Source organism: Thalia democratica, chromosome 2, assembly GCF_965202585.1.
Source record: "Thalia democratica chromosome 2, ktThaDemo2.hap1.1, whole genome shotgun sequence".
In the NCBI taxonomy this organism is placed as follows: Eukaryota; Metazoa; Chordata; class Thaliacea; order Salpida; family Salpidae; genus Thalia; species Thalia democratica.
This window is the reverse complement of record NC_139166.1, coordinates 48,736,470-48,764,441: the sequence shown is the minus strand read 5'-3', so window position 1 is coordinate 48,764,441 and position 27,972 is coordinate 48,736,470. Positions and strand designations below refer to the sequence as shown.

Below are 27,972 nucleotides of genomic sequence, written 5' to 3'. Positions count from 1 at the left end.
TTAGTTTCTTTGTTTATTGCAATTTTTTTACAAAAAAAAAGTCGTAAAATCGTCAATAACTATATATCAACTAAATATTATTTTCTTCTTCTACACTTAAAGAAACAGATAAAGTAACGTATTTTAGTTTTTAGATACTTCGAAAATTTCACATTTTTTTAGTTTAAAAAAAATGATATTACTACTTTCAATTCTAAATTACAAATTTTTTTGAAGTAAAGCATACCTAGATAATACTTATCAAAAAAAAGGAACTTATGTTCGTAGAATATTAGTATAAAAAGACAAAATAATAATTAGATATTAATTTAAAACAAACTCTAATAAAAATAAAAGGCAAAACATGTTAGTAAATAAATAAAAACACTGAATTTTTCTTCTACAAAAATAAGAATTATAAATAAAAAATATAGCTGTCTAATAAAATTAATGATCAGCTGTTATTTTGTTAAAATTCTTCATGATGTTCCTCGTGTTCTCCCAAAATTTCGTTCAGATGTTTTTCAGGATCGTGCTCCAACGGATCGTGCTCATGCTCCTTTTCCCATATCTTGTGTTCTGGAATTTGATCCATTGTTTCACCTGTAATAAAATTAAATGCTATTTCTGTCGTTATTGGTGTTAGACTTAAATATTTTAGAAAGAAGTTTTTTGCTAATTATAGTTTTACCTATAACAAAACATATGTTTACTTCGTCCTTATTGGTATCAAAGTTAAAAATTTTAAAGTTAACAACCTTCTTTTGTTATCACTAGAATACATTTTTAATATATGTAAGTTATACATAATTTTGTTGTAAATAAAATAAAACGACACACTACCCTCTACTTCGGTGACTGCGTGCTTCAGTTTTTCCTCCTCCTCTTTCTCCCACTGAATTTTCCTCTCTTCCTCGTGCCTCACCCACTCCTCCTCCATCTTCAACATCGCTTTCTTCTCCTCCTCTTCCATTTCCGCCTTCATCTTCTCGTACGCATCCTTTTATGTTTCGTTATTTCAAAAGTATGTTGATATAAAGACTTTATGAAATAGTTTACATGAAAATATGTAAGAAGTGCTTCGGAAATAAAAAACGTTTTACAACATGTTATATAATCTAAAAATATTTTGTTACACTTAATTTTACCAACTGGAGGTGTTGAAAGACCTCCTGTTTTAACGAACTTGACAAGTTGCTCTGCGGTGAAACGTTCCCCGTTGTAATTTTTCCTCTAAACAAAAAATAGACTGGTTAAAAAAACAGTTAAAACTCAAAAAAAAATCCGCACGAACTCTTGTTGAACTGGCAAAATGAAGAATGAGAGTTGGAACGTCGAGACCCGCTCCTACTTCTCCGTCGTTCAAATTCACATCCATCTTCGCAAACACGACGGTTTCGTTTCCTTTCATTTCATCAGCTGCCTTTTCGAACTCAACCATTACCTTGTCTGACTTTTCATCGCCAGGAACGTCTATAAAAACGAATTTAACTTACTTGAATTATTTTAACAGGGTAATACACATTATGTTAAACTAATTGCTTACGGTAGTTAATAAAGATTGCCTTCTCTTTGTTTTGTTCTATAAAACTTTCGTAGGTCGTACCAACTATGTATTTAACTGCTTTACTATTCCAGTTGCTGGGCTGCGATTCGCTTTTTATTGACCTCTGTTTAGACAAAAAATATACTTATTCTGATTTTTTTGTTAGAGTACTAGTTTAAAGTTTACTTATTTGAAAACTTACAGACGAAAAAAATATATTTCTAAGCTGTTATTAGACTACAATTATAAAAAAGAAATCTACATAGAAACGTTCTTTGATTTTAACATTCCAACCTTCTAAATTTAGTATAAAATTATAGTTCGTACTTTAAAATGTTAAAATAAATATTTTTAAACAATAAAAATAAAAACTAGTCATTTATATAATACTATTTATGTCGTTTTAACAGACAATTTTAACCAATCATTTTTAGTATAAATTGGCAACAAATATAATCCAAAAAGATTTTACAAACGTTTATGTATAACAGTTTTTAGGATGTTGAAAACAAGTGAACAAAAATATTCGTACAGAATATTACTTACAATGCATTTGAAAAAAAAAACATAAGTTCTAGCCCATAAGACAGATAAATTAACGTACTACAGAAAACGTAAATACAAAAAACTACGTCTAGTTTTCCAGCGACAACATCTTCAGTAAATTTTACAATTGCGCTCGTTGACAAATCAGCTTTTGGTTGAATGAACTTAGAACTGAACTTATCCTTTTTAACAATTCTCACGCACGGAAGATCTTTTTTGACGTCAATGTGGAAGTATCCTTTCATTGTTTTCTCCGGAACGTTGTTTGAATCAGCGTAAATAAAAACAACGTTTTTGTGCTGAAAAAAAACTGTGTTTATTAAAATATAAAGCTAATAGTTTTTGTAATCTACTAAAATACATTGATGATTTTTAAATGTGTTCTGTTAATATTGTAAGAAACTATAAATGTTAAATGATTGACATTATAAATTTATGAAATTTAATTCCTAAGTAAGCAAATTTTTCAAAAAAATACACAATTTTAAAATTTAACGACTTTTGTTAGTAGAGTAATATACTATCCGTTATTTATACTTTTTTAAGCAAACCTAAGTACCTTTTCATGTAGGTTTTTAGAAGCTTCTCTGAAATTGTGGTATGTTTCTATAAAGTATTTTTCTTTATAATCCATAAACAAAATGTGCTTGTAATCCTTGCTGATTGTGCTTGTTAATTCAAGATGTTTCTGTAAAAAATAAAAACATTTATAAAATTTTTTTTTTATGTTATTTTGTGTAACAAAACGTTTATATATATAAGAATTCAAAAAAGCTTTATTTTTAAGAACTTTAAAATATTAATTATAGTAAAAAAAAAGAATTCTAAATGCTTTCTAACGTAACGTAGTTACCTGAACAGTACTACAAAATAATCTAACCCCATCAAAGTCATAATTAAGAACATAAGGGTATGACTCAGCGATCAAAAAGTCCATCAGTTTGTGCAAATCTTTTCCGTCTCCTTTATATTCTGATTTGCCTCCTAATTCAAACTGTTAAACATGTTATACTTAGAAACTAGGTATTAAATGAAAATTTTACAGTATTTTTTATAAAACAAATAACATCTATAAACTTGAGTAAGCACTGTTTTTTGTTTTGAGTTTGTTACGAGCTCAATGTTCTAATATAAAGCTGTTGTTTTCAATGATATAATTGTTAATATTACTTGTTCAAATACTATATGACTTTTTAAACTTATTTTTTGGCTAAAAATCATTTAGGTAAAGCGTTCGTTTTTTTTTGATTGTCTTTAACAAATTTTTTAATCTTAATTTATCAAATAATTTAATGTATCCAAAAATTTGAAAAATGTTAATGTATACATAAAAAAAGTTTTTATGTTAAACATTAAATTTATAAAACTTTTTAGTTCTCACAACTTATCAAAAACAATATTAATTTTGGTTGTGTTAGTTATATTTATCATTAAATATCAATTTTATCTACTAACCCTTGATCATAATTGTCAGAACGAATAATTTTTAGTTTTTTTTAATATACTCTTCTTACTGATTTTAAAAATAACTTTCATGAATAAAGTTCCGTTACATCTAGTTGCTTTAAAACTTGTACATATTTTAAGATATTTATTTAAGTTATAATATACTAAAACTCCTTTAAATTATAACTTGTTTAATTTGAATGTTTATCTTTTGTTTTAGAGGAACTTTTGATCATAAAAAAGGTTTCAAATTAGTTAGTTTAGCTTTAATTTATAAAGTTTTAGACTAAACCTTCCTCGAGCACATACTTTTGACGTGGGTAGGTGTCAGAAAAGCACAGCGTCACTTTAGCACGAAGTGACACTTTAGCACGGCGTCACTTTCGCACGAAGTGACACTTTAGCACCAACTGACACTTTGGCACGGAGTGAAATTTTTGCATGTAATAATTTTAAATCTTTTAAAATGTTCATTGAATTAGTGTTTAATTATTTTAAAATAGTTAACTTAACAAACAAACAAATGTGAAAATTAGTTCTAAAATTTTTTAAATATCGTCACAAAAAATTTATTAACAAAGTTTTTACTATGAGCTTAAAATGAAATAATTAAGTTTTTCATTTTTAACTGTTTCACCTTTTATTTAAAAGTTATGATTAAAGTTTAGCCTTATTATAATTAATTTATGCTTTATGATTTTGTTAAAAACCTTAGAGCTTTTACTTATTGCTAGCTTTATTAAAATAATTTTATTTCGAAAAACAAATAAAAGTATTAAAATATTTTCATATAAAACTAAATAGTAAAAGAAGTTAATAAAGTTTTTAAATTTACATTTGTTTTAGTTTTAACTAAAGCTTAAACTTGTAACTCATTTAAAGCTTGTTAACTTTTAGCTTACATATTACATAGTTCGTTTTTATACAGTAGACTACCGCTTAAATACGCAAATTGAACCCGATCAAAAAGTGCGTAATTAGCACGGGTAGTGCGTACTTTTTGACTACATAGTATAATATGAAATTTAATTGTTTGTTTTCTTTCTTACAACTAGTCACCAAATAGTTAAGCCAAATAAACAAGTCTTTTTATTTTAAATAACATTTAATACATAATTCCATTCTGCAATTTTTTTTAATAGATTTTAATATGTCTATTTTTTTCTATAAAAAGTTTCTACATAATTAATACATTACATGCATTTAATATAGAAAGTCAATGTCAGTCAATGATATAAAAAAGAATATTAGGCCATATTTTTCGTATTTTGTTTTGTTAGAGGGAAAGTACCAAACTACATTGTGTTTACCAAACATTTTCAAAACATCAATGTGTGTACATTTAAATTAAATTATGACTAATTATGTTGTATTTGTAGGTTTTTTTAATTTTGTCATCTAGATTTATTTATTTTATAGCATTACAGCTCAAATATCATTATTTTATTTCACTTTTCTGCAACCACTACATAAGTATTTAGTTTATTAACATTTAATAACAGGACTGTCACAATCTCAGACCACTTAGACTACTCAGGATTACTCACCCTAGTTTAAAAATTGTGAAAGTCTCAGGCTAACTCAGCAGGTTGGCCATTCTACCTGGAATATTTTTTTCTTTCTGGATAAGTGCGTACTTAAGCGGTAGTCTACTGTACATTTAAATATAACAGTTCCTAATGTTATCTAAGCATAGAAAAATAATTGCAACATTAATTATGTGCTAAAATGTCACTCCGTGCTAAAGTGTCACCCCGTGCTAAAGTATCACTCTGTGCTAAGTGTCACTCTGTGAGAAAGTGTCACCCGTGCTTTTCTGACCCGTTCCCTTTGGCATAGTGCGTACTTCGGCGTTAATAATAATAAATATTTTTAACTATAAGTAAAATACTTTGTTTTATATATTATTTCGCATTATCTCTAAGCTATGACAATGAACTACAACTTTACGAACCAGTTTATAAACAACTACTTGGTTTTTCGTGAAACCAAGCTCCTTTGCCACTTTTGCGTCTGTGATGACTGCAAACCTAGGAAGAGCCAGTTTGGGATCGTATATGTATCCTTCGCTTGCGTCTATAAAAGTGTGCAATTCCTCTTCCGGTTTGTCCTAGTACATACAGTTTACTTTCATGTGTACAACAATCATTTTTTTTATACTTTATTTAATTTGAATACTAAGTTAGAAAAAAATATATTAGTTATGATACACTTATAAGAGGGGATTACATATACATTAACTTGCAAAACAAGTTTTATATTATAACAAAAACTTTAAGTTTAACTTTATAGGTAAACTGAAAATTTCCAAATAAAATCTATAACGTATACAATAAAGTTCATAACTTAAAAATATAAGCCACTAACATTTGGGAAAACTCCTAGAATAACGGTGAACATTTTCTTTATTTCTTCAAGTTCTTTTGCAAGTTTGATGTGTATGGGAATGTTGAGAGCGTGATGGGCCCAAGCAACTATGTGATTTGCATTTATTTCCCCTGTTTTATATACAGCTAACTTTAATTATTAAGAATTTTTTTTTAATATTCTGACCTTTTATTTAAGTTAAGCTTAAAACGGCTTAACATCATTAAGTTATAAAACACAAGCATGGTTTTTCCCGAAAACTTTAGTTTACAAGGATTGAATTTCTACCACAGTTGACTTTTTTGATTTTTTTAAGAACATTTTTCGTGTTTCAATTCTCTTTATATTTAAAACGCTTGTAAATTTATAAAGCTGTTTTGGATTATTTTGTACTTTTCTTACAGCTTCTAACAAAAGTATTATTTAATTAAAATATTGCTAACCGTTTACGAGCCTTAAAACGCTTAAGGAATGTGGAAATCTTTAAAACTTTTTTAATACACATATGTAATAATTCGTATTGAATAAATTTTGAAAACATTAGAGCAATTAATCAAAGAAAACTTTTACTATAAAATACATACTCAAATTTAAAAAATTGTTATAGACAAACAAACCAAAAATTTCAGCATGAAAAAGCTTTCAATTAACCATGTCTTAATTTTCAGTTGTACTAAATATAATTTAAAACTATAGGTTTAATAAGAAGTAAGAATTATAAAATTTTACGAAATACAAATAGACAATTAACAACTGATTTTTATAAATATTCATAAAAGTTTTAACAATTTTTTTTACAAAAAAAAAGTTTAGTTTTTTGAGTGAAGATTAAAAAATGATCTATTATGAAACTTGAAACTAAAAAAACTTCATTAAGGTACCGTGGTAATCGAAGTAGTTCCCATTTTTGAAAATTCGCACTCTTGGCAACAGATCTACAGAATACTTTTCCCTAAATTTGGGATATTTTCCTACATCCAACGTAGCGAAATCCAAGTCTTCGCATTCTTTAATAAGTTCTTTCTTGGCAGTTTTGAACTCTTCTAGTGCTAAGTTTCCTTGTCTTCCCTTTTCATCTGTTTAAAAACTGTTTTAGTTAATTGTTTTTTTATTTTTTTATCAATGCATTATCTTCATATAACACATGTGATAATATTTGAAATAATATAGTTTAATTACACAGTACTTTAATTGACTACTATCAAACGATAACATACTGATATTTTAAAAGTATTTTATATGTAAACTATAGTTTTTTGTTAAGAGTCTAGAGTCTAGACTTGCTCAAATTAAACTTTAGACAAATAAAATATACATAAACTACAAAGTTATTTGCTGCAATTAGCACTAGTTTAAAGGTATAATAAAATATACTAATTAATGTGAACAGAACTATAAAATATGGTAATATTTAATTAGATACTATACTTGTAAATTTAAATTTGGAAAATGAAACTGTTCCTAGAAATACTCACAGCAAAGAAGTAAAATAAAATCTATTTTTCTGACTGCATTATCAAAGTTCCAATCATCCATAATAAGCATGTCTCCATCTCTCCTGAACAATTTTCTGTCTACTTTTCCTTGACAACATGTTATTGTAGTTGCTATGATTATAAAAATCAGTAAACTGTTCATTATCTCTGTGAGTGAAAATAAACAGTTTTGTTTATAATGTTTACTTTTAGATATTAATTTCTGTGTAACTTGATTTAATAATGCACTACTGTATATTTTTTATCTGTTTTGCTCTCGGCTTTTTTACATCCTTACATTGTAATAAACTTAACTTTAATGTTTTTTGTTACTAGTTATTATAAATTATCAAAGTACTAGTTGCTAAACTTAAGTTTTAAACTAGTTTTAAATATACAACTAAAGTTACTTGGAAAAATATTACAAACTTTGATCTTTTTTTTTTTAATTTACTTCTTTAATCGATTCTTTTTGTTCATATATCTATAAATTTAAACAAGATAACAAACATTTTTTTTATAAAACAATATAACAAACTTATTTTTCATATTTGTTTAAATAAAACTAGAACTTTTTTACTTTCTTTAAGTCCAACTTAATTGGTTTTAAAAACAAAAAGCTATTCAGTAAAAAATTTCCTAGTTTAAACCAATCGAAAAAGTGTATTGTAACAAAACTCTTTAAAACTTATTAATTCAGTATAATTATAGTTTGTTGAAATAGTACTTGTTGAAATAGTAGTATAGGTTATGAGAGCTAGTTTATTAAAAATATAAACAATAAAAAACTTATTTTTAATGTTGTAACAACGAATGTAGCTATACATTAATGTATAACTTAAACAAAAAGCTAAAAGACGTACAAAACAGTAACAACTTAAAAAGTCATCTATTCAAAGTTTAATAGAGAACGTAAGTGTTTCTAACTGAATGTCTGAATAAAACCTAAAATGATATTTTTTTTATATAGTTTAAATAAGAATTACGTGTCAAACAGAGAAGTTAGTTTTATAACTACTGTCGTTTTTTGTTTCAATTGGTAACTGTTTTTATAAGACAAACCATCTGCAAGTAAATGTTGTTTTAATATAGGTTGTTAAAAACGGCGGCTAGATTTATAATAACTTTACATTTAAAGTTCAACTGACGTGTCCATAATTAAGATAAAACCTACATAATTTTTATACTTTCTATTAAAAATTGATTGTTTATTTTATGTTAGCATATTTACCGACTTAAAAAACATATTAATTGTAATAAAAATTATCTGGTTTTGGTAATTTTAGCTACTGTTTCTTTTTAACTATCTTTAGATTGTTTTTAACAAATCAATATGATAAAAGTAAGCAAAATAACTTATAATTTTAAAAACAATACTGAACAAAGTTAGTTTCTAGAGATAAAAATGATAAACTTTTTAGCTAGTTTTATAAAACATTATTCGTTATTTTCAACACGAAGTAAACTTTGTAAAACTTATTTTTTACTTAGTATAAAAATACTTAAATTCTAAATACCACTCACTATATAAATATATTATCCTTTAAAGTTTATCTAAAATTATAGAAGTTGAAAAATGTATAAATGATTTGAAAAAATAAAAGTGTTTGATATGTAACCTTTAAGCAGCAGTAAAGTGCTTTTTTTATCGTAATTTTGAAATATTGTACGTTTAATTGTTTAAACAAACAATAAAAAATCTCTACTTTCAAAAGAAGAAATATTTTTAAATTATAATTTGTTTTGTGTTTGTACTTTTTTTTGTTTTCACATCAATATTTTAATTTATATGTTAAGTTTAATAATTTTCATTACTTTCAATATTTTTTTTCAGAGTCTTAATATTCTTAATAACTGACAAGCTCTTTTGAGTGAAATACTTTTTCCATAACAAACGTTAGAAAAAATAAATAGTACAAATTTAAATTTAAAGTTTTTTTTTTGTTATTAATAACAAATAAACTAATATTTTTGTAATAGGTTGATTATAATTTTGTTGTATTAATCTTAGTTTTTAGACCTTAACTTTATAAATGTGTTTGTAGGTTACCTATGAACAAACTTTTTAAGTATTCTAAATACTTTAATAGATATTTTAGATATCAACAGAAAAAAATACTTTAATTTTAAACATTTTTTTTATATTGGACAACACTGATAGTATTGTACGTGTAGACTCGTTTAAGTTAAACTCAAGTTTTTTGTAGTAATATAAGTTAATAAAGATAAAAACACTATTTATCTCGTTAGTTTAATTAGTTTACACTCTAAGTAGAATTATAAATCTTAAGCTGTCTGTATTTGTACTTAAACTTTAAGTTTTTGAAATTAAAAAGTGCTACAGCTAAACAGGTTTTTAAATGTAACAATACAATGTGCTTATATATTTACTTTTACAGATTAAGTGCCTCTGTTTTACAAATTTTGTACTATTTCCTCGAAAGTTGCTTGTTTACTTTTAGCTAGCTTACCAACTAAATACTAGTATTTTGTTTCAGAAACTTTAACTTTGATAAAAATAAGTTAGCAACCTTTAGTAAAACTAAAATTCAATATTTAAATTTTAATATAGAGTGTAAAAAATAATATCTGTAAAAAGTAAAATAAAAACTAATATTACAGTATCAAAGTTCTACAAACGTAAACTTAAAGCTCAAAAGTTAACTAAATAGTTAATAAAAAAATTATAAATGTATAATCGGCCAAGAAACCTGCTAAATGAGTTTATTTTTTTACAATTTCTTTTTGTTGTGATTTTTTGTTATTAATCTTTTATCGAGTTTATGGTGTTTTAACCAAATGGGTTATTTTAATATTGGTTTTTTAGTTTTATGTCTTAACAACGTGGTCTCCAGTAACTTACTAACTGCTATACTTACGAGAAGTAAATAATATACTAACAGTATAAGTTACAAAACTATTTCCTAAGTAATGAATAAAACACACTTTGAATAAATGCAATTTACTTTATTTTCAATAATAATTCTTAGTTCTGAAGAAAGAAACTATTAAATCACGACACAAATAAAATCTATAAAAAGTATCAACAATCGTAAAGTTACATAAATACTAACATCAACTCCGCTATGTAGACGTTTTCTTGATTCTCAATAATTGAAGTAAAACGTTACTTGATCGTACCGCGTAATAACTTTGCAACTAACTTTAACGCGTATTTGAAAGACAAAACGCCGATATATACGCGTCGGAATGAAATTAACTCCCTTGAGTTGTTTTGGGAATTGGTATAATTGTTTTGAGAAAGCATATCATTAATATTATTGTTACAGAAAATTCCGTATTTATTCACACGCTTTAAAATAAGAAAATTAAATGTTAATATCATTACACTATTTCGTTTTTATCTTTTAAATTAATGTTTAAAGCCTAATTTTAAATAATCTAAATCCTTAAAATCCTACTTAACTTTAAACATTTTTATCGATATTAAAAGTTTGGGTTAAAAAAAGTAAGAAAAAGAAACTATTACTTATTATCTCAAAAACTACATAATTTACAAAAACTAAGATAAAACACCACATAAGGACAAAGTAAAAATGATAGTCATTTAGTTGGCTTCTTTTCCTCGGGGTTCTTGGGCTTGTTGTCCTCGGGCTTTTTCTATTCCGGCATTCCTCTTCCGGTTTTTTCTTCTACGGTGGTTTTTTTAGCAGGAACGAACTGTTTTAATTCGCTTGTTCTTCTCTAAACTTCAAATTCAAAAATTCATCGAAGTCACTTGTTGACATAGAAAAAATTCATCTTTTCATTGTCCATCAATGTAGTATTCATTTCAAAAATACGCGGTTCAAAAAAAAAAGTTGAGATATTCTTTCAAGAAAGTTTAGTAAAAACTACTATGTTATTATGCCACAAGACAATAACGAAACTGTCAGTATTTACGTTTAAACCTATTATTTTATACAAAACAAAACATTTTAAGCATTTAAAGGTGCATTAAATAGAAAATTAATATTTTAAAACATATGAAACATTTTAATTTTGTTTTTAACTTAGAAAAACATATGTTCTTAATATTTAGCTCACAAACTTTAATAAACAAAACAGAAAACATTTTCTTTAAAGTATTTTACAAAACAATAAGTACTATTTTCATGCACAAACTTTTATAGGATTCAAGTATAAAGTATTTCTTTATAAAGTGACACAAAACTTATTCATTGTAGAAGTTTATAAAGAGTAAAATTTAGCGAGTGCTTTTTTTCGATCGTTAACAGTCAAAACTAAATGGGAGTTGAAAGTACTTTTAAATTCAAAATTTATAGGAAAAGTTTATCACGAGTTGAATTTTAAAGCTTTAAACTTGAACTTGATTATTTTACGAGCAAAAAGTCTGGTAATTTAATTTTGTTTTAATGTTAGAGAAAAAAAGTAGTTACTAAAATTTTAATGCAAAAAATAGGCATATGAAACTTTTCTATTTTATAATTTCTATTTGATAGCTTTTAATTAATAATTCAATCGCTAAACTGTAATTTATAATATAAAAAACTTCATAACACATCATTAAAAGTAAAGAAGCAATAAACTTTACAATTCAGAAATTGTATCAGAAAAGAATACAAAATAAATAAACTTAATAGTTTCTTTCATTTTAACTTCTTAAAAAAATTACCTGAGTTTAAAAAATATTAAAATAGATGTTCATGTTAAAATAAAAAATTACAATTTTTTACCTTTATTAAAATCCGTTTCGTTAGTTTTGTGAAAATACTTATATTTTATCTTCAAAGGCTTTATGATAAATGTTAAAAGTTTTAGACCTGCTATTAGTAATTCTGACTCTTTTTTATTCTGTGTTATAATTTCTTTTTTGTCAAAGGAATTAAGTACTGCCAAATTGTTTTTCTCTTTAGCTAATATGTTGCTTGATACGCTAGTTTGTGATTTTGTTTTTGAAGAATTGTAATAGCCTGAGTCTTGTTTATAACTTTTAAGCTGCACTGTTGGCACTTGATATTTTGGCTTGCTATCATACTTATTATTGTAACTGATATTTTTCTGCTGTTGTTTCTGATGTTTTTCTTTGATAAGTTTACCTTGTTTTGCTTTAAAAGCAAAAGCTTGCTTATAAGCTCTACTAGCTTTTATTTTCTGCTGTTGGAGGTTACGAGAATGATGGTTTGCGTTAAATATATTTTGTTGAAGTTTTTGATTGTAGTTTGAATTTTTATCTACAGCATACTTAGACCCTTGAACTGTTTTACCATTAGGACCTGTCACGTTTGCGGCTTCTGACATGTTATTTTTACCTACAACAATATCAAACTGGACTTTTTCTCCTTGTGCAAGAGACCTTAATAATTTGTTAGGGTTGTTTTTGATGATAGCTGTATAATGAACAAAAATATCGCTGTTCCGATCATCACGTTGAATAAAACCGTAACCTTTGCGAACATTAAACCATACTACTTGACCAGTTACTCCAACTGCTATAGTGATTTTGGTTACCTGAGCTTTTTCTTTGGTTGTTTGAAACTCTTTGCTTGTATTAGATGTTTTTGTAGGTAAGTGTTGATGACATGACAAACACTGTGCTATGTTAACATTATTACTACTATTCCCATTGTATGATTTTCTTGGTTTAAAACTATCTCTATCTTGGTTATGTTGACGATAATTGTAATTATGATTAATACCATTATCTCTAAAATGGAAATTTTGTTGATAATTAGGACGAACTCGCTTATGGTAATTTATTTTAGACCTATGCTGACTTTGCTCATACTGCTGTAGTCTATTGTAATTAACTTGCTTAGGTACTAATGCGTTTTCTTTATAAGCATTCCATATGGCTTGTCCTTTTCTTTTAAAAAGTTCTAAGCTTTAATCAAAATGTTCCCTAATCTTATCTTTGATCGAAAAGGGCATTAAGTATGCAAGAAAAAACTTAATTCTGTCCTGTTCTCGACATTTGGCCCAACTTACGGCTGTAGCAAATATTTTATTAAAGTTTGTACACTCATTCCAAATTGGAATTTTATCTAAAATTTCAGCTAACTGATTGTCCCTATTAATAAAAAAGTTTCTTAAAGAACTGTAATTTCTTTCACATCGTTCTGTCATTTTATAATAGTCTGACAACTCTTCTCTCGGCCAAAACCCAGTTAAAAATTTATACTTTTCTGTATTACTAGAAATATTTTCATTTAACATTTCCTCCTCAAAAAAACTAATAATATCACGAGGGTTTCTTACAAAGTCTAACCTTTTAAACTTTTTATTTAGTCTTTGCGCCTTAAATGTGTCGCTAAAAATGTTTAAATTATTTTGATTACTTTTTTCGTAATCATCGTAAAAAAGTTCGCGTTTTTCTAGCATCGCACGTTCGTAATGTGGTGATCTAGACTGCTTTAATCTATTATTTAACTTTTTTATTTGCATTTGCAAAACTCTTAACTCTTCTTCATTTGTTAGCTGCTTAACTTCGCTTGATTTTCTAAATTGTTGTTGAATGCTGTTTGACGGATAAAATTCAGCATTATCATTCATCATCTCTGCTTGATGAGAATTATTAAGATTGATATCGTCATTGTTGTTTGTGTGCATTTATTCTGTTGACTGCTTAAAGATTTGTAACCAGAAGATTCAAGGTTCTTAAAAGACACTGCGTGGTCTCCACTTTAACCAAATGGGTTATTTTAATATTAGTTTTTTATTTTTATGTCTTAACTACGTGGTCTCCAGTAACTTACTAACTGCTATACTTACGAGAAGTAAATAATTTACTAACAGTATAAGTTACAAAACTATTTCCTAAGTTATGAATAAAACACACTTTGAATAAATGCAATTTACTTTATTTTCAATAATAATTCTTAGTTCTGAAGAAAGAAACTATTAAATCACGACACAAATAAAATCTATAAAAAGTATCAACAATCGTAAAGTTACATAAATACTAACATCAACTCCGCTATGTAGACGTTTTCTTGATTCTCACTAATTGAAGTAAAACGTTACTTGATCGTACCGCGTAATAACTTTGCAACTAACTTTAACGCGTATTTGAAAGACAAAACGCCGATATATACGCGTCGGAATGAAATTAACTCCCTTGAGTTGTTTTGGGAATTGGTATAATTGTTTTGAGAAAGCATATCATTAATATTATTGTTACAGAAAATTCCGTATTTATTCACACGCTTTAAAATAAGAAAATTAAATGTTAATATCATTACAGTGTCATTCTTTAAATAAAACATTTTTTATATAATGATGTTATGCCATACACAATGTTTTCTTAAACTAGGCTTTACTGCTAAAGTTTAAGTTAAACATTAATAGTCGTAGTTTGTTTAAAAACTTATTTTTTCAATATTTTTTCTTTTTATATTTCAAGAAAGTGTTGTTAGTAATTTTTTTTAGCTGATATTTAGTAATTATATATGTCCTGGACAACACGTTAAAAGGTAACCGTGGTTGCGATTCGATAACCGAAAGGTTTTCTCATGCACCAGGTCCTAATTTTTTGTATTTCAATAAATTATGGAATCACAATAGTAGAACAATGTGGCAGTACTATTTGTCACTGTTCTTTAGTCAGTGTTATCTAAATAGTAAAATGCTGTTTAGATCGAATTGACTTTAGTAGTCGAACTTAAAGTGTTATTTTATAAAGTTTTATCAGCACATTATCTAGCAAATAAAACTGAGGAAAAGAATTAAAAATACTAGTTTTTTTGTTTTTAATTTTATTAACTATTGTGAGTAGCAAATATTTTTTTTTATGTCGTAAAGTATTAAAATAAACAAGTCTCTAAATATATTTTAGTACAAGTTTTTAAAGTATTAAATTAATTTTCTAAATGTGTAAAATTGAAATCTATAATTATTTTAAAAACAAACTAATTTTTTTTTTTAGTAACTGCGTTCATTAATTGTTTTCTAAGAAAAAATTACAGTATAGTAATTTATATTTCAAACTTTTTAGAGTGGATTAGTTTTAATTTCTAACAAACATAAAGTTTTTTTGTTTTTTTTTATAAAATATTTATAAAATTTATAACACTTTGTAACTAGTTATTACACAATTTTAGGAGAGTTGCTAAATAAAAATAAAAGAACAGTTATTTTAGTTGTATCGAAAGAGTTTAAATATTTCAAAGTTTATAAATTTGCAATCATTAGTATTCTTTATATAATTAAAAATAAAAATCGTGGTTAATTTTGTATCATAAAGTTGTTCGTGTAACAATATATATTGAATTGTATTTACAAAAAACATGCCTTTAAATCGGGAACAAGTCGAAATTGCACAAAGGGACTAAATTGCACAAAGGTTCAATTTTGCACCAGTTACAATTTTGCACGGAGGGTCATTTTTGCACGAGGTAAAAAAAAATAAACAGAAAAATAAGACTTAAGATAAATTAAAAAAAAAAAAAATTACTTACCGAGGGTAAGGGTTAGGAGTAACATTGACATTAAAAATAAAGAAAAAATAATAATTCAGAAATTAAAAATTAATAATAAAAAAATAATAAGTTACTGACCGAGGGTAAAAGTAACAGAAAAAAAACTAAAAAAAAAAACTAAAGTTAGTAATAAAAAAAAACAGTAGTAAAAAGTTAAACTCGTGCAAAAATGTCTCCGTGCAAAATTGTCTTCTCGTACAATTTTTTTCTTTTTTGCAATTTAGTCCCTTTATGCAAAAGTGTCTTCGCTCAAAAGTATCTTCGTGCAATTTAGTCCGCTCGTGCAAATTTGACACCTACCCCTTTAAATCAGGGTTCGGCAAACTACAGCACACGGGCCAAATCCGGCTAGTCGAGCAATAGTCTACTGAGGCTTGCAACACTTATTTTGTATAAATAGCTAGTGCAAATTAACCTAAATCATTTTCTTATGTTAAAAAGTTTTTGTTTACTAAAGTGTTAGTAAAAAGATGAGCCAAATAAACTTAAATTTTATTGAAAATTTTTACAAAATATTTTTTTCCTTTGTTGAATTTTTTTTTTAAGATTTTTTAAATGACTTGCATTTTTTCAGAAGTTCTACAGCACATCAAAGAAAAATTTTAAAAATAATGTCGTGTAGATGTCTTTGGTATTTCCGTTTAGTTATAGTTTATTGAACGATCAAAAACATTTAAAATACTTGGTCCTAAGACCTGGTGCACGAAGAAACTTTTGGTTATCGAAGTGGCACACCACAATTACCTTTTAACGTCTTGTCCAGGATATTTAAATTTAATTAATTTGAGTTAGGTCTTAATTTTGAGTTTAAATTACGCAATATTTTTGAATAATTTTTGTTTGATTATTATTTATACGAAAAAATGCGTACATAAAATCAAATAATGATCAGCTAAGCATAAAAAAAAAACAATTTAACTGGTAAATGTGCACTAGTTTTTGACCACATTTCTAACAAACTTTTTTTTTAGATCTAAAAATACTACAATAAACAGTTCTTACACTTTTTTGTAAAGCTTTGACACTTTATTATAGCTTTTAACTTTTTAACATTAAAAGCTTATAAAAGTATAGCGTAAATGTTGGATTTATAAAACTTTAATTTATAGTTACTCTGTTGGTAGTTATATAACATTGTTATTCTTATTAACCTAACGTGTGTAATGGACTTCATTCAATCACAAAAGAACATGATTTATAACTATTTCGACATCGTCCCAAATAACTTATGGTCGAGTTTTTGGCTTAGTTCTCAATTTTTGTTTTTTATAAAAATCATTTGTGTGTGACTTTAAGATTTTATCAATTTTTAAAGTCACTTACAAGTTAATTCTCAATTTAACACACACTTTAGCAATTCCTTCAAATTTGTTTTGTTTAGTATCAAACTTGTATTAATTTCCTGCCTGCCAAAATCCCTGTAGGCGAAATGGGGGGCTATAGGTTGCGTTAACCAACAACAAGCTTACCGTACATATAAGAATATCTTTTATTTCATTTGCCGGCGCAGTTTTTATTGAAGAATAAATATGAACAGAGTAAGTAGACCACTTACATCTTAAAACTACAGCTGTGATTAGTGTTTTACTCATACTCATCCAAAATAGCTTCCTTAGTGGGCGCATAAAGCAAGATTCTTAACATGTTCTCCTGAACGGCATTTTTCGTCCATGATTTGCTTTAGTATATAAGTTTATTAAGAAAACGTGCTTAATCTATCTAAAGTAACGGACCTTCTCTATGTTAGATTAATAACCCAGTTTTTCGGAATTATCTGTTGAAAACACGGTATATTGATGTTATTTTGTTAAAATATAGAAAGTTTTGTAGTTTAAAGAAAACTTCTAGTTGAATTATTTCTTTTATAGATATTTATCTACTTGTGTTAATTTTTTATTTAGTGATAAAAAAGCGCTTAAAATAAATGATCCTAGGACCTAGTGTACGTAAATACTTTTCGGTTATCATACACAACTTGGATATAGTTTAACGACTTGTCCAGGACTATTTATAGTTATAGAAAATAATTTAAAATGTTTTTTCGTTTATGCGATTTTAATAACGATAGTACTCTTTTACTAATTACAAAAAAAAGTAAAAACCTAAAACTAAAAATAAGGCACAAGAAAGAAAGTAAATATCTTTATTATAAACTCCAAGATTTGTTTAATTTGAAGCAAAGAAATAAAAAAAGTAATTTTCTAGACTAACAATCTTTTATAATTAAGTTTTTTTATCAATTTTAGTTTTAATTTTAAAAAATATTTGAAAACGGACACACTTGTACTGAAAAAATGTTCGAGTTTAAAAATTATATTTTAATAATTTGTTTAAGATTGATCTTACGAAAACTTAATGCCTACTATTTCATGTTAGTGCAATAAATATTTTCGAAAATTTGTAAAAATTCATCTTCGTTAAAGTTACGTTGCAGCATTTAGTGTAGTATTCGCCAAGTATTCGCAAAGTATTCAAAGTTTTTTTAAAAAGATAATTTATCACATAAAAGCTAAGTATATACCAAAATAAAAAGTACCTTGATGTTTTAGAAGGTCTGAAGTTTCAGAAAACAGTTTTTGTTTTAAAGTATACAAGTTTTAAATTACCTTAAATTACGTCACAATAGTAGTTTTTTTTTTCTTTATTTTATATCCTAAAAAAACTTGTTTCGGAGAATTCTTCTATAAAGAGTAAAAGTTGGTCTTTAAAAGAGGTATTGACGTCTTCCTTAAGGTCTGTAGTTTTGCAATTCAGTCTTTGATTTTTAATTTTTGACGTATTTTTTTTCAAAAATGACGTCACAAAGAAAAAAAAAAACAATTGCTATAATCTAAAAGTTTCGGAGAATTCTCATATAAAGAGACAAAAGTGGTTTTTAAAAATGGTATGGGTGTCTTTCCTAAGGTATGTAGTTTTGCAATTCAGTCTTTGATTTTTAATTATTGACGTATTTTGTTCAAAAATGACGTCACAAAAAAAAGTTATTTTTCGTCGATAAAAAAGTGGTTTCGGAGAGTTCCCCTATAAAAAGTCAAAAATGGTCTTTAAAAATGGTATTGGCGTCTTCACCAAGGTCTGTAGTTTTGCAATTCTGTCTTTGATTTTTAATTTTTGACGTATTTTGTTCGAAAATGACGTCACAAAAAGTCATTTTTCGTCATAAAAAATAGTTTGGGAGAATTCTCATATAAAAAGTCAAAGTTGGTCTTTAATAGAGGTATTGGCGTCTTTCTTAAGGTCTGTAGTTTTGCAATTCAGTTTTTGATTTTTAATTTTTGACTTATTTTTTTTTCAAAAATGAAGTCACAAAAAAACGTCATTTTTCGCCCTAAACAACTTGTTTCGGAGAATACTCTTATAAATAGGCAATATTGTTAATTTATCATAGTATGGGGCATTTGCATCTATTCAAAAATTTTATTTTTGAATTTTATTTTGACTTTCTTTTTTTTTTAAATTAATTCAAGTAAAAGTAATCATTTTTAAAACACTTTTTAAAAGTATTTCCTAATAATGAAGATAAAGTAATAAAAAAACTTAAGAATCTTTCTCAAGTTTTGTAGTTTTGCAAATCAGTTTCTGATTGTTTTAAAAACGTTTCAAAAATGACGTCACAAAAAAAGTCATTTTTTGCTTTAAAAAACTTGTTTCGAAGATTTCTCCTAAAAATATTAAAATTAATTATTTACAATAGAATAGGCTCCTTCTTTAAGATTTTATATTTTGAAATTTTACTTTTGTTTATCGATTCTATTAAAATTAAGTCATAGAAGAATAATCGTTTTTAATTATTTCCTCATAACGTGTATTTCCTCATAACGAATATTAAGTGATAGGAAAAGATTAAGAGTGTTTATCAAGTTTTGTAATTTTGAAAATCAGTTTTTGATTGTTTTAATGACGTTTTAGATTTAAAAATTTTATATTTATTACTTAAAAAAAGTATTTCCGTCCTCTTTTAGCTCATTAGTTATTCAAATTAATTTTAAAGTTTCTTTAACCTAAATTGATTATAAATATAATTTTTAGGCCAATCTAATATAAAATGACTTATAAAGTTTTTTAAATTAAATAATTTTTAATGCTTAAATAACAATTTCCAAAAAGATTGTTAAAGTTTTGATTCTTTATATAATTTTTAACAATATTAATTTACTCTATTCAATAAAATAAAGTTTAATTACAAAAATTTTCAAAAAAAAGTAGAAACGGGACACAAAAAAAACATATAACTAGTTATAAAAACAATCAACAATAAACATCGGCGAAAGTCTGCAGAACAGAAGTCCGGACTTTCGTTTGCCGTGAGACAAGCTCAAATTAAACCTAATCATTGCCAGCAAATGGTTGCTTCATGTGAAAGCATGATAAACCGTTTGTAGATTGACGACTACGTGTTTTTCGGTTGTGACTGACTGATGAGTCCTAATAAGGACGAAACCGGTCTCAGTCTACCGAAGCTTGTGGTCTGATGATCGGATTGTCATGATCAACCCTTTTGTTATAAATACAAGTTAATAAAATATGTATTTGTCAAAGTTAAAATAGTTTTAAAACACTAGTACAATAAGTAGTAAAATTAAAAATTAATTTTAAAAATAAAAGTATAGTTAATAGAGTAACTGACTAATTTAATCAATTCAGATTAAAGTTAACTAAAACAAGTTACTTGGTTTTTGTAAATAGCTATTAACTGATAGCCGTTTGAAAAGATATTCATAGTTTGTAAAACAAACTAGATAAATTGTGGTTTAATTTGTATTAAAGCTTTCAGTAATCAAATTGTTTTAAAAACAAATTTTTGATTATCATGTTTTTTTTTATGCAACATTAAAATAAGAAGTATAGTTTTCCTTTTTTTGTTGTTCTTTAAAAACGATAAAAATAAAAACTATAATGTCAGAGGAGTTTTTACTAACGACGCTATATTTATATGTTAATTTTTTTGATAATTTATTTTTAAATAACTTTTCTAATTAATCAGCGATAAGTTATTAAAGCTTTTTTAAATGTTATATCATTATAAGCTTCTTATACTATCAAAACTTTTTCATTTCTGCTTTGAATACAAAAACATATTTTTTAAAGTCCATAGTTTTACAGTTCTTGGTTGCCACAGCAAAACAAACTCTAACTAAACTTTGTGTAAACATTTTTTGTAAACAATCATCTTACCTTTCTTTATTAAATTGAATTTATAAGTATTTTTAAATTCTAAAAGTATATTTTTAGCAACATTATGCTTTTTATGTAATAATAATACTTGTAAAAAATTATAGATCCATTTAAGAACTAAATAAAATGCCAAAAAAAAAATTTCACCATTGAGTCAACTTTGTGATGAGGAGCTATTTATTAAAACAGCTATTGACTGTTCTCTACTATATCACATAGAAAATTGTAGTGTTAGAACAGCTGCAGAAGTTTTCTTAAAAACAATAATTAAAGGAAAAAGATCGAAAGAGTTTATGAGAAGATTTATTGAAAAATTTTTACGTGTTTGGAAGAAGAATGGAAAAGATTTTGAAAAGAAAATCAAGCAAAGAGGGCAGAATGAAAACACCACAAAAGTAAGTTCTTAAAAAGTGTATTAATTATCAATAAATGCAGCTTCTAATATGTTATATTTTAACATTATTTATTATTTAAGAATATTTATGGTAAACGACTATGGCCTCAAACAATGTAAGAATTCAAAAGTATTTTTAGAATTAAATTTCATCCTTAATTCCACTAAAAACCATTTTCCACAATGTAATTTAGAAAATGTTGTTAACACACCACAACAACCAGATGGCCATAATTGATTGCGATCTGTTTGGGCTAAGATTTCTAGGCTAAGATTATGCAAAATCGAACATCTAACGTTCCGCATGAGTAATTATGCTACTAAAATAGGCTAATATTTTGCAAATTACTTTCTAGTACACGCATGTGACGATTGGACCATAATCGATACTAAACTTTATTTAAACTAACTAAAACACATATAAAAACGTTCCTTAGGCTTTTTAGTTACTGAACATTTTGTTTGTTTTAGATGAAAACAAATTAAACATACTTTTTTAAGACCTCAAAGTTCGGCTAAATTTCTTCGAAAATTTTCTAAAGAAAAGTACATTAGTTTGACGATTGGACTATAATCGATACTAAACTTTATTTAAACTAACTAAAACACATATAAAAACGTTCCTTAGGCTTTCTAGTTACTGAACATTTTGTTTGTTTTAGATGAAAACAAATTAAACATACTTTTTTAAGACCTCAAAGTTCGGCTAAATTTCTTCAAAAATTTTCTAAAGAAAAGTACATTAGTGTGACGATTGGACCATAATCGATACTAAACTTTATTTAAACTAACTAAAACACATATAAAAACGTTCCTTAGGCTTTTTAGTTACTGAACATTTTGTTTGTTTTAGATGAAAACAAATTAAACATACTTTTTTAAGACCTCAAAGTTCGGCTAAATTTCTTCGAAAATTTTCTAAAGAAAAGTACATTAGTTTGACGATTGGACTATAATCGATACTAAACTTTATTTAAACTAACTAAAACACATATAAAAACGTTCCTTAGGCTTTCTAGTTACTGAACATTTTGTTTGTTTTAGATGAAAACAAATTAAACATACTTTTTTAAGACCTCAAAGTTCGGCTAAATTTCTTCAAAAATTTTCTAAAGAAAAGTACATTAGTGTGACGATTGGACTATAATCGATATTAAACTTTATTTAAACTAACTAAAACACATATAAAAACGTTCCTTAGGCTTTTTAGTTACTGAACATTTTGTTTGTTTTAGATGAAAACAAATTAAACATACTTTTTTAAGACCTCAAAGTTCGGCTAAATTTCTTCAAAAATTTTCTAAAGAAAAGTACATTAGTTTGACGATTGGACTATAATCGATACAAAACTTTATTTAAACTAACTAAAATACATATAAAAACGTTCCTTAGGCTTTTTAGTTACTGAACATTTTGTTTGTTTTAGATGAAAACAAATTAAACATACTTTTTTAAGACCTCAAAGTTCGGCTAAATTTCTTCAAAAATTTTCTAAAGAAAAGTACATTAGTGTGACGATTGGACTATAATCGATATTAAACTTTATTTAAACTAACTAAAACACATATAAAAACGTTCCTTAGGCTTTTTAGTTACTGAACATTTTGTTTGTTTTAGATGAAAACAAATTAAACATACTTTTTTAAGACCTCAAAGTTCGGCTAAATTTCTTCAAAAATTTTCTAAAGAAAAGTACATTAGTGTGACGATTGGACTATAATCGATATTAAACTTTATTTAAACTAACTAAAACACATATAAAAACGTTCCTTAGGCTTTCTAGTTACTGAACATTTTGTTTGTTTTAGATGAAAACAAATTAAACATACTTTTTTAAGACCTCAAAGTTCGGCTAAATTTCTTCAAAAATTTTCTAAAGAAAAGTACATTAGTGTGACGATTGGACTATAATCGATATTAAACTTTATTTAAACTAACTAAAACACATATAAAAACGTTCCTTAGGCTTTTTAGTTACTGAACATTTTGTTTGTTTTAGATGAAAACAAATTAAACATACTTTTTCAAGACCTCAAAGTTCGGCTAAATTTCTTCAAAAATTTTCTAAAGAAAAGTACATTAGTTTGACGATTGGACTATAATCGATACAAAACTTTATTTAAACTAACTAAAACACATATAAAAACGTTCCTTAGGCTTTTTAGTTACTGAACATTTTGTTTGTTTTAGATGAAAACAAATTAAACATACTTTTTTAAGACCTCAAAGTTCGGCTAAATTTCTTCAAAAATTTTCTAAAGAAAAGTACATTAGTGTGACGATTGGACTATAATCGATATTAAACTTTATTTAAACTAACTAAAACACATATAAAAACGTTCCTTAGGCTTTTTAGTTACTGAACATTTTGTTTGTTTTAGATGAAAACAAATTAAACATACTTTTTTAAGACCTCAAAGTTCGGCTAAATTTCTTCAAAAATTTTCTAAAGAAAAGTACATTAGTTTGACGATTGGACTATAATCGATACAAAACTTTATTTAAACTAACTAAAACACATATAAAAACGTTCCTTAGGCTTTTTAGTTACTGAACATTTTGTTTGTTTTAGATGAAAACAAATTAAACATACTTTTTTAAGACCTCAAAGTTCGGCTAAATTTCTTCAAAAATTTTCTAAAGAAAAGTACATTAGTGTGACGATTGGACTATAATCGATATTAAACTTTATTTAAACTAACTAAAACACATATAAAAACGTTCCTTAGGCTTTTTAGTTACTGAACATTTTGTTTGTTTTAAATAAAAACAATTTAAACATACTTTTTTAAGACCTCAAAGTTCGGCTAAATTTCTTCAAAAAATTTTTAAAGAAAAGTAATTTCTGTTCCTGAAACTTCAATTTAAGATATAAATTTAGTAACACTACACCTTTTCGCGCGGTTTTGTCTAGACTAAAGATAAAGTTTAGTATACACTGAAACTTCTAGTGAACTGAGCTATTTAACTTTCATGATGGTGAAACGAAAAACTGCTTTATGTCTTTATAAAGACACAAAAAAGCTTGTAAATATTATGCATAGTATTAATTTCAAAGTTATCTTTGCAACTAATCAGAGGGAAGCCTGTAAGAAGGTAGTCGAGAAATACAAAAACTGTAAGGCAGCAAATGTACAGTTTAAAGATATACAGATGGTTAGAAGAGCTTGGCTAAATAACAGTAATGGCATTCAAGAGATGTATGAGACGGTTTTAAAAGGTTTTTTACTTGTTTATTTCTTTTTTTAATGGTTTTTTTAATTTATATAGTACATTTTTTGTTTTTAACAGTATTTGTTCAATTAAAATATTTTTAGTAACATTTTTTGTCGTTTTATAATACTTTTGTTTAAAAGTTTTTGTTTTGTGAAGATAAGTTTATTTTGCTTTTTTCATAGTTGTAGTTGTTCTTAGTTTTAAATGTTTACAGGAGCTAATATACCATCTAGCTCAGCCTCTCATATTGTAAAATTGAAAGTAATATTAGTAGAAAAAGAAAATTTGTTGATAACAACAGTTTATGTTCAAAAGTTAAAAGGCCTAATTTAGATAGCTCTGATGATGAGTTCGTTGATAATGCAAGTTTTTATTCTAATGGTAATAGTAAGTTAGTTGTACATAAAAGTTCTAATATTGTAAGCACTAAACGTTGTAAAGTTGTAGATAAGCCATCTGCATTTGTTAAAGTTGTTGAAAAAAAAGCCTCAGAAACTAAGTCTAACTCATTTGGTTTAGAATTTAATGTCGAAAAAAAATATGTAGAAAATGGTTCTAACTCTTTTAATTTTGTATTAAATAAAGCTATTGAAGAAAAAACTGCAGGTACTAAAAATAACTCATTTGACTTTGTTTTAAATAGAAACTTTATTTTTAAAGATAAAATTAACAATAACAAAAAATTGAATGTAAATACTCTTGCTAGTGGTAGTTCTACTGAGTTTCTTGTGAATAGGCGTTTTAAAGGTGTTTTAAAGGAAAGTTCAAGCAAAAGAAATGGTTTTGAGGAGAGTACAGCAACGGACAGCTTCGAGAACGGGAGTACAGCAACGGACAACGTCGAGAACGGGAGTGCAGCAATGGACAGCTTCGAGAACGGGAGTACAGCAGCAATCGACAACGGGATGGAGGAAGCGGACTGGATAAATGATCTCGGAAAAGCAATTGCCGAAGATGATGAAGACTTCTACAGTGGAGACGATTTTGTTCAACCGCAGTTCGAGGATTCTAGACTAAGCAACATAGAAGTTAGTATCTGATGTTGTTTAAATATATTTTATGAATAAAAAATAATTATGAAATAACTAAATAATCTATGTTAACTTTTGTAATAAAAACTTGAACCACATTATAGTCTTAAACTATTATACTCATAAACTTTTTTATTTAGTCTTTTGATTTTACAGGACCATCACCACATGAATGAAACACGACAGCATCTTTGTGACAAGTCGATGCTTGCTGAAATTTTGGACGAGGCCACAAGTGTTAGTAAAGATATTGATGAAGAAACTTGGAAAAAAATTGTAAACGAAGACAACATGCTTTTAAAAAACAATCACAAAATGACAAAACCTGGATATGAAGATGTTAGTTTACTTTCACTGTATATTTAGAAAAAAAATTTGTAGTCTTTTTAATTACTGCTTGTTTATTTCACTACTTTCTATATTTAATACTAGCTATTAATAGCTTACAAATCTGGCTTTAGATTATCGAATGTATAACAACACATAGGTCATAAGAAGTTTGTTCAAGCAGTTTATAAAAAACTGTTTTTACTACAAAATACGCAATTCATACTTCAATTTTTCCAAAGAGTGTTTAAAATTAACTTTAAAGTGCACTACAACAAAAACATGTAAATGTTATTGGCTAGTTTCTATTTTTAAAACAAAACCTGGTAATATATTTAATAACAAGTATATTAAAACAATACCAAAATTCTTATTGAACTTTTTTTAACGTTTACAGATACATGTGTTATATCTGTGCATGAAAGGAGAATTAAAAACCATGCTTTATGTGGATATTTAGAAGACGACACCTTTGAAGAAATGATGGAAGCTGATAAAGTAATATTTTTGATACAAGGATCCACTCCACGTTTAGTGGTGAGCCATTGGTGTATTTAAATTAATAGCTAAATATTTTAAACTTTGTTTATTTTTATTACAAAATTTAAATTTAAGTAAAATGTAAAAACTATTTTCAGTATATCAACAAGTCTCAACAATTTTTGGCGGCTTTGAATCCTTATCAAGTGGAAGAAGATGAAAGAGAAATTCGGAGGTATCTTGGAAATTTAGTTTGCATCGCAAACATAGGCTTAAGAGTCTATACGCAAGAACTTTTACCTGAAGATAACAATAACGATGCCGAGCTAGCTATATTAAATGTATGTTTTTTGTAATTATATAGATATACTTTTTTAAAAGATGTAAGTTGTTATAAAACTAAAATAACTTAAAATAAAAAGTTTATACCAAACACGCTTTTGACAGTATGCCGAATTATTGCTAAAAAACGACAATCAAGATCAGACATTAAGTCTTAAAGATACCAATGAATATCGAAAGCAAATCGCTATCGACATACTTTTGATTGGTGGACCACCAAACGAATTGACAGATTGTGTAGTCTGTTATAAGTGTGGACGTGAAGTTGTCGAATCGAGTGTAAAACTAACAAACTCCAAAAGAGATACTTGGGTAATTGTTTGATTAATTTTAGTTGTACATACACTCTGTAAAAGTTTATTATAACATGGTATTTAAAACAGACGTACTGCGAAAATAAGGACTGTCGAAGATGGTATCATTTGGACTGCTTAGAAATGAAAAAAAAGCCAAAAAAAAGTGCTAAATGGTTCTGCCCAATGTGCCAAGATTAAAAATACATTTATTTTCTATTTTTGTGTTTACTTTGAATGTATGTGAATTATTGTTTGACTTATTGAATAAAAATTTATCTTAACAATGTACGTCATAGTTGTATATCTTTTGGATAAGAAAAAATGCTTAAAAAATTGTTATCAAACTTTGATATTAAAAAAGTATGTTTAAATTGTTTTTATTTAAAACGAACAAAATGTTCAGTAACTAAAAAGCCTAAGGAACGTTTTTATATGTGTTTAAGTTAGTTTAAATAAAGTTTAATATCGATTATAGTCCAATCGTCACACTAATGTACTTTTCTTTAGAAAATTTTTGAAGAAATTTAGCCGAACTTTGAGGTCTTAAAAAAGTATGTTTAATTTGTTTTCATCTAAAACAAACAAAATGTTCAGTAACTAGAAAGCCTAAGGAACGTTTTTATATGTGTTTTAGTTAGTTTAAATAAAGTTTAGTATCGATTATAGTCCAATCGTCAAACTAATGTACTTTTCTTTAGAAAATTTTTGAAGAAATTTAGCCGAACTTTGAGGTCTTAAAAAAGTATGTTTAATTTGTTTTCATCTAAAACAAACAAAATGTTCAGTAACAGAAAGCCTAAGGAACGTTTTTATATGTGTTTTAGTTAGTTTAAATACAGTTTAGTATCGATTATAGTCCAATCGTCAAACTAATGTACTTTTCTTTAGAAAATTTTTGAAGAAATTTAGCCGAA

At 26.3% G+C, this 27,972-nt stretch overlaps 1 protein-coding gene across 1 annotated transcript; it reads right to left on the bottom strand.

Annotated features, from left to right (window-relative positions):
* Positions 1-5: 5 nt before the first annotated feature.
* LOC145829346 (protein disulfide-isomerase 2-like) lies at positions 6-7,523 on the bottom strand. The gene is made up of 12 exons (XM_082937110.1): positions 7,360-7,523; positions 6,766-6,960; positions 5,885-6,015; positions 5,472-5,627; positions 2,952-3,065; positions 2,631-2,759; positions 2,158-2,370; positions 1,526-1,649; positions 1,274-1,452; positions 1,132-1,212; positions 823-979; positions 6-582 (listed from the first exon to the last, which is right to left on the bottom strand). Exons 1-12 carry the CDS (start codon positions 7,520-7,522, stop codon positions 449-451), a joined length of 1,776 nt encoding a protein of 591 aa, XP_082793236.1. The 5' UTR covers position 7,523; the 3' UTR covers positions 6-448.
* Positions 7,524-27,972: the final 20,449 nt, after the last annotated feature.